Source organism: Nicotiana tomentosiformis, chromosome 2 (assembly GCF_000390325.3).
Source record: "Nicotiana tomentosiformis chromosome 2, ASM39032v3, whole genome shotgun sequence".
NCBI lineage: Eukaryota > Viridiplantae > Streptophyta > Magnoliopsida > Solanales > Solanaceae > Nicotiana > Nicotiana tomentosiformis.
Genome location: NC_090813.1, coordinates 96,098,673 through 96,106,380, shown reverse-complemented (window position 1 = coordinate 96,106,380; position 7,708 = coordinate 96,098,673). Strand labels below are relative to the sequence as shown.

The 7,708-nt window shown below is 35.1% G+C and overlaps 1 protein-coding gene across 3 annotated transcripts; it reads right to left on the bottom strand.

Moving 5' to 3' along the window:
• Nucleotides 1-1,074: 1,074 nt before the first annotated feature.
• On the bottom strand, nt 1,075-7,360 carry LOC104107910 (glycosyltransferase BC10). Of its 3 annotated transcripts, XM_070195798.1 has the most exons (11): nt 6,689-7,360; nt 5,232-5,348; nt 4,636-4,736; nt 4,154-4,225; nt 3,870-3,951; nt 3,630-3,710; nt 3,186-3,224; nt 2,964-3,029; nt 1,942-2,091; nt 1,496-1,624; nt 1,075-1,355 (listed from the first exon to the last, which is right to left on the bottom strand). In XM_070195798.1, the coding sequence occupies exons 1-11, from the start codon at nt 6,929-6,931 to the stop codon at nt 1,314-1,316; spliced, it is 1,122 nt and encodes a 373-aa protein (XP_070051899.1). In that variant the 5' UTR covers nt 6,932-7,360; the 3' UTR covers nt 1,075-1,313. The 3 variants fall into 3 exon arrangements, with proteins under 3 accessions (XP_070051899.1, XP_018630247.1, XP_070051900.1); XM_018774731.3 differs by lacking the exon at nt 2,964-3,029 and having other exon boundaries at nt 1,942-2,019; XM_070195799.1 differs by lacking the exon at nt 6,689-7,360 and having other exon boundaries at nt 4,636-4,732; nt 5,232-5,354.
• Between the last annotated feature and the right edge of the window lie 348 nt (nt 7,361-7,708).

Sequence of the window (7,708 nt, the reverse complement as noted above, 5' to 3'; positions counted from 1 at the left end):
CTTATAATTTTTGAATTATACTAGCTAGTATTAGGATAAAGATTCGGTTGTTTTCATATTAAATTGTGTTCAATGATGAATATTATTCATTTGGGCATTCTACAATGTGTCGATATATAGCTAGAAAGAAAATCCGCCACCTATGATTAAATTCATTAAATAGCTACTATAAAAACTACTATTTCTTAATAGCCGTCGAGAATATCTGGAATTCTTTGCAGAAAAATAAAATAGGAATTTCTAGTTGTACGTCGCCGAAGAAAATAGCGACGTACCGTGTATATATATAATAAAAGAAACACTCCAACCGCCATGTCCTTCAAAGGGTTTAGGATTTTATTAAAATTTAATTTCAAATACCAAAAGAAACCCAACAAAAAATCAATCATATTTCAATACTTTCAAGTTCCTATAGTTCCATTTCAGATTTAATCAAATGATGTTCCTCTGATAAGCGTCTGCTAATTTGCTCGGAATATTCCATTTTTCACCTCAATCACTTACTGCTACTAAGAAATTCCCCAATTTTACTATCAATGCTGGTAAATTTTGAATTTTATGTAACTACTTTCTATTCATTAGTGAATTTTCATATTCAATTATGTTCGATGATCAAGATTTGCATTTGGGTATAATTACAATGTAAAACAAGATACTTTGCTTTGTGTCAATTTTATGGATGCATGCATGTTCTCACACTCGAACTCTCCTATGGTGTGTTGTGTGTGCTTTCAAGCAATAATGCTTGCTAAACGAACCATTGTTAACAAAGTGCCACATACCCGTACTAAGGGATAACCTAAGATAAGGTATGAAAGAAGTCTGATTATTTCCACTTGAGTCGACTTCTTTCTACAATCTTGGCTCTAGTAAAGAGGGGGGAAAAGCACTTTCTACCCTACAGGCACCGACCTCTCTGCCAGCAACACAAGTGAATAAAGAAAGATCATGTCGCCATAGGTGGCAGTATCATCATCTACAAGTCGAGTCATGAGATCTAAAGTGCATATACTACTGATCTATTGATCGTAAGTCAAATGAAACTCTAAATCACGGCAATATGGCTTTACAACGTGGAAACAAAAGTAGAATAATAATTTAATGGATTGAGCTCACTCTACATACATATACGACCAAACATTATTGTGTTTTAAGTGAAAATAATGCAAATATACAAAGTGGTATAACAAAATTCATTAGTTTTTCTTTCTACTTACACATCTTCCAAATTTATTACCTAGATTACAATTTTGTGTAGCTAGTCAACTTTGAAGTATATCTTCTAATAGCTAGATGGCACAGCAGTATAAATGTCAAACGTTGCTCGTTTCTTCGTGGTAAAGTCCAAGCGCAGACTGCATAGAGACCAGTGCAATAACCATCCACAAAATGGAACCAGATACGAAATTAGAGAATACAAATGAAAATGAACAAAACAGCGCGAACGATAACTTGTACTGATATTTTTGATAGAGTGCAGATAGATGGAACTAACCATATTGAGAAGCCTCAGAGCTGCAGGCCGTGTGAATTTCCTTGCAAATAGGAAACAAGGGGCAGGTTTCTCTTTGCTGGTGCACCACTCTCTCCGGTATTCTGTCTCATAATATATATTGTCTATGTCCTGTCAAAATCGAATAGATCTCTAAGGTGCACATTCATCATTTTACACAGGATAATTCAGGGTCATATAGTAAGACAATCATCCTCATTTCAATTACTGAAAAAGAGGTCAAATTTTCTCTGTGTTGTGAACCCTTGAAATGCCTTACTTCCTAACAATAGCTACTTGAGTGGATTACTATTTCATTAACTTCTCCTATTGGCAATACATGTGTAATATAAGTTCATGAAACATTTTTTTCCCAAATGATCACCGTGTTTTCTGCTAGTAGACCTGGCTAATCTACTAATCTGCTTGCTGAAAAGAACCAAGAGTACCTTGATAGATTGGATTAGCATGGGAGTAGCATCGGCTAATTTATAGGTAACAGGATGCCATCCTTTCCGTTCACGCTCCTTGGAGGATAAAATAAGCCATGAAGTGTGAGTCAGTGTCCTCCGTGTAATTTCACCTTCAAGTCCTTCGTGCTGGATTAAATGAAAAGCTCCTCAGAAAAAGATAAAGGCTGATACTAAGGTATCAAGTGAAAACTTAGGTTACATTTTGGAGAAATTATGCCTCTTGCATTTATTCAAATCCCGCTCGTTAATAACTTTGCTAGTTAACCACCCTATTCGTGAGATAAAATGTAGCAAACTTGAAAACAATAGAGTTTACAACTAGCTGAAATCAACTAACAGTGCAAGATGAGCTAAACCTAAATTAGTACTTAGAAAAATAGGGAAACTGACTTGACACAGCAAATAAAACCTAAACAAAACTGCCAAGGTTCTTTTGCTTTTTGTCCGATGTTAGTCATATTCATACGTTTCCTTTTAAGTCCAATGTATGCCAAGGGTCTTTTAGTCTAATTAGAGATTTATATGCCAGTAGAATATGTAGAAAACCTCGTGTAGACAAACTAAATTTTTTTTATTTTTTTAAAAATAATCTTGGACTTAGAAGGGCTTAAATGGAGCGACAGGGACAGCGCGGATTCAGATAGCCGAACCCAACATAGTTGGGATTGAGGCATAATTGTTGTTTTCTTTTTCTCAATTTTTTGGGATAAAGAAACAAATGCAATGCAACTGACAAGGTTATTATATTACCAATTACTTCCTCATAAACAATTACCATTATTAGTACTCAACCAGGTCATGAGATAGTGACTTAAATGTACTGGCAATCAGCTCAAACTTGAATTGAACTGTTGTAGAGTGTGGATTGCCCTATGCTACCAATGATCCATGCAAGGGAATTTTCTTTGCCAGAATATCATTGTTTGAAGTGAAATCAGTGATATTTTAGGGAAAAATCAAGTTGCCAAGACGGGTTTAGATCACAGAAAACAACTTACAGCAAGCAGAGTTTGGACATAGTGTTCATCAGGTATACAATTATGAATTTTGGATGTATCTGGAGGCTGCAGAAAACAACAGGTATTAGAAACCAGTTCAACAGTATATAGAAGAAGTATTTTATAGATTGGTATGTCAAGAACTTTTAGCAGAAGTTAAACGTCAAAAGATCGACTAACAGTAGAAGAGGAAAGAAATACTCAAACAGCATGGACACTCACCACATACTGATCCCGCCAAAACTCAGGTAGCGGCTTTTTCTGCACAGTGATAAAGTAATTAAGGTGAGCAGTGAGCACCATGATAATATGAAGGTATGCCCAATGGGAACATACAAATGCAGAATTTTAGATATCATCAGAGTAGTTAACTTCTGTATACATTAGTTGGGTAATCATAATATTTGTACAACCAGCAAATTAGAGGCACATGAGAAACTAATACTAATGGATTCAACTTTAACAATGATTTTTCTATTGCCTAGTCTTCGTCCATCTAAAAGAACTAAGGACCATCCATTTTTTCTTAAAATGAAAATAAAAAGGCTAAGATAATTTGTCCTGCAATGCTCATGAACTCAGGACCATCCATGAGCATCGTAAATCAAAATCCATACCCTGGTTTTGGAACAACAGTAAAGCTAGATTTCAAAAAAAGTAACTTGCCTTGCAATGCAACTGAAACATAGGAAATAATCTTTCATCCTTCACTACAATATCTGCATGCTTTCTGTTTAAAACAGCCCACTGCGAAAACAACATGAAATTGTAAAGTAGTAAGCTATACAGCTAGTAATAATGAAAGATACATCTTGCCTTTTTGCTCCATTTCTCCTTTTGAGAATTTCCTTATAAGGAGATTACGTTGAACTTCATGAAGCTAGAATTCATATTTCAGACCAATACCTGAGAACCTTTCCTCCAGCTTTGAACAGGAATAAGTGGATCCATTTTGGGGTTGTAGCGGCCTTCTTTTGTATCAGCAAAGCTGTTTTCATTTTTAAACAAAAGACGATTAGATAAATAAAGCATGAAGACTGTTCCACATTTTAATTTGTGAAAGTAAGATGCTAGCTAGATATTTGGCTAAACAAACTGGGTTCAGAAGTAATAGTTACTTATTACTTGATTTCCGACTACAGGAATAAATCATTTACTCAAGAAAGAGAAGAAATACCACTGTCTCTTACCTGTCAACAAAGCTATTTGGCGTAGACATTATGTAGTCGTATGTATAGCTGAAGTTGTACAAAGGTATGCAACTGAAATAACATGAAAAAGCTGAAACAAATTAGATGACAGTCACAACAAAACTGTTAATATGATGGATATTATTTCAGAGATATCAATGTTGGAAACAACATAATAGCATGGTTCTCTCAGACCAATGTGCCAAGTGCTCTTTTACAACAGATGTGGCCAATGATTATCCTCAGTGATCCTAAGCAAAAATCATCATCTGAATAGTTTATTTAAACAGAGTTTGACTATTTCAGACAATTTACCAAAATTAGCTCAGGAAATTAATAGAGTGAAGGGGTACAACGTGCAAAAGTAGCTTACCGCTACGGTTCTGATAAATTAAGAGTCAATTAAGCTAACCAGTAGTACCAAATGAGTCAGCTTGTGCTACAAATTTGATAAATGAAGATGCTAGTGAATTATATCTCACCTGTCTGAAAGAAAAACAAATCGTTCATTGAGAGAATCCATCAATGCATGCTGAAGTAAAATGCGCTCTGCCTGGATCATGCTTGCTTCTCCCCAATCTACCTGAAGGAAAAGACACTTGCTAAATATTGCTAGGCCATACGAAGTATGTGAAAGAGAAAAAGAAATTTAGGTGTCGTTATAAGCTCATCAATCAAAATAAAGACTCGATCCACAGAAAGTCTTTACATGATTGCTTGTCATAACATAAAGAAGGGAATGCTTTTTAAATCAGAAACAGGTGTCAGGCATAATAATAGCCCACATGCAGTGTGTACTATAGGGTTAATGGACCAGAAAGGAAACCCCCAAAAGATTTTCTTTTGATGAGCAAAACAATTGGGGTGAGGGATGTCCTTGGCAAACCAAGTAGAGTGAATATGCAACAGTGAACTGGCAAAGAACTTGTCTATAATAATGCAGCACATGCATTTCTATCATAAATGCTTAATCGGATGAAGTATGCAACAGAAACTGAAGAGGTAAATTACCTACCTACTAGACTTATCGATGATGATGCTATCAACAAGAATTTTTCATTCAGAAGAAGAAAAAAACCTGTATACTATCGTTAATTTGGCGATTCAAGAAATATGCTGATCTTGTCGTTACTTTGTTCAATAGAAACCCTGGTCGTGAGTGAACGAATATTGAAAATTTGTTTTCCTCATCCCCCTGCAAAACATGCACGTACACAAAATATAAGTCTTGAAAGCTAGCAAAATTTTGAAAGAGCAAGATTTGGTTTGAATAAAGAGAGAGATCTGCAAACTACAGGAAAGAGCTACACGCAGGTGGTTTCAAACTTTCAATGAGTCTACCTTCAGGTGGCATGGAAAGCAAGTACAGGACAGCGGAAGCATTTGGGGAGAAGAACATAACACCAGAGTCGAGTTCTTTTAGAGCAAATATAACCTGAGAATTAAACATTACATCTGCGCTCAAGGGACACTTGGATAACTTCTTTTAGAGCATAAGAGCTCTGGGGGAATCAAAGTTAACCCCACGTGTTGCTGATGAACCAATGACAGAGATGTTCCACAAGTTTTCAAACCATAAGAATTTGCTAATATTGTTCAAAAGACGTGTATCCCTCAAAACCAATACAAACTTAACTAAGAACAAAACATAAAGTGAAGCGAAGGATCCGTACATGCTATACCAACTAGTAGGAATTAAAGCTTAATTGATGTTGTTGTTATACTTGCATCATAAAAAACTTGCATTAAGTCGGGTTTCGCCAGGAGTTTTTTGAGTCTTTTTTATTGCAGTTATTGTATATCAGTATAGGGTAAGTGTGAAATTTAGAAAACATTCAACTTTAGGGACTCATATTTTTCCTTCAAAAGACAAATATTTAATGTTAGAATGTAATGAGACTGAATAGAACCGTATAGGGCAAATGATTCATATAACCAATCTCCATGAATCTGGGATTACGGCATAGTTTATTGATTGAAGAACTTGGTGATGTTAGTTTTAAACTTTTTCATAAAGCTCCTTGTTTCCACTAAGACAAACAATTGAAAATCATTTTTGATAATCCTTCCACCAAAAAAACAGGAAATGTCAAATACCTCAAAGATTATTAATAGAAGATTGATAAGCATTTAAATAACAGGCTGCTTCTGTTTCACACATTCTGGATAATTTGTGATCTCAGCAGGATCCAAGTGACCCCACCCCCCCAAAAAGAATCTTGTAAAGCAGACATAATCGACGCTAACTATACTAATATTGCACGTCCGTATAAAGAGTGTTTGGCACTTTCAACATAATAAACTTAGTAAAGAATGAAATTTCCTAAAGCTTTCCAATTTCCAAATATGAGAAAGGAAGTAATCAATGTAAACAAAAATGACAAATTTAAACAATACACGCAGGATTAGAAATCAATACTGGAAATAATACAAACATAATAATTAAGGAGGAAAGAGAAGATTTGACAAAAATAGAAAGGTAAAAAAAGAGTTAAAACAGGAAAAATTCAACTGCCACGTAATTAATTAATTTACCTGAAAGAAGGCATCCCAAACGATGTCCAAAGGCAGACGATTCCGAGCTATAAACAAAAACGCAATTTTGGGCTTTTGAACTGTAGGTGTAGAAAGCAACGCTAACATTCTAATTCTACTGTACTGCGTCTCCATTACTAATGTCCCGAAGAAAAATCCAAGTAAAATCATAACAAACACCTTTATCTTCCATCTATGCTGAGATTTCTGAGAATTGGACCGTCGCATCAGTTTCAACCCCATATTCCCACACTCAAATCATATAACCATTTCCAGCTAAAAATTCCATAAAAATTGGATCTCTAAGTAATTAAGTGCATTTCAGTGTCAAAAATGGATCCAACTCCAACCAAAGGGTGTGGAAATAGAGAATTAGGAGAGAGTAGGATCTGGGAAGAAATTAAAGCTGGCTCGTGATTTGAGACTTGGGTTCGACGTGAATCCCGTGAACTGACACTAAATTAAAGAGAAAGGGACAGAGAAGAAGAAAGATAAGAGAGTGGAGTAAAGAGCTGACTTGAGTCTTGACTGACTTAGCTTGAGAACTGAGGAAAATTTACGAGATTTTTACTACTGAAAGAATGAAAGATAAGCTTAATTATCAGCTTCGTTGCGTGAATTGTAGGGAGAATCAGAACCTCTTTTCAATGGCGAAACGATTTTCTCTTTTGCCAGCAAATCTACCAAACTTGGGTCTGTTCTGGACCTGCCTCCACTTTGAGGGCCAAGTTAGGCTTTGCCTTTACTCAAAATTGATCTTCTTTTTCAAAACATTTAGCTGTTTTCTATACTTCTTTTATCTTTTTCTTATTTTACGCAGCTTTCTATAATTTCAGCGAATGTTTTCACTCTATGTCCCTGTCTCATGCCAGTCAAAAGTAGCAATTACTTTATTTCCATATATAATAAGGATAATTTGTACCTTCTTGCTGTTTTTTTAAAGTAAATATTATAGTACACTTGATTTTAATAAAGATATTCATAATTATGAGTTTAATTTCTAAACATTAAATATACTAT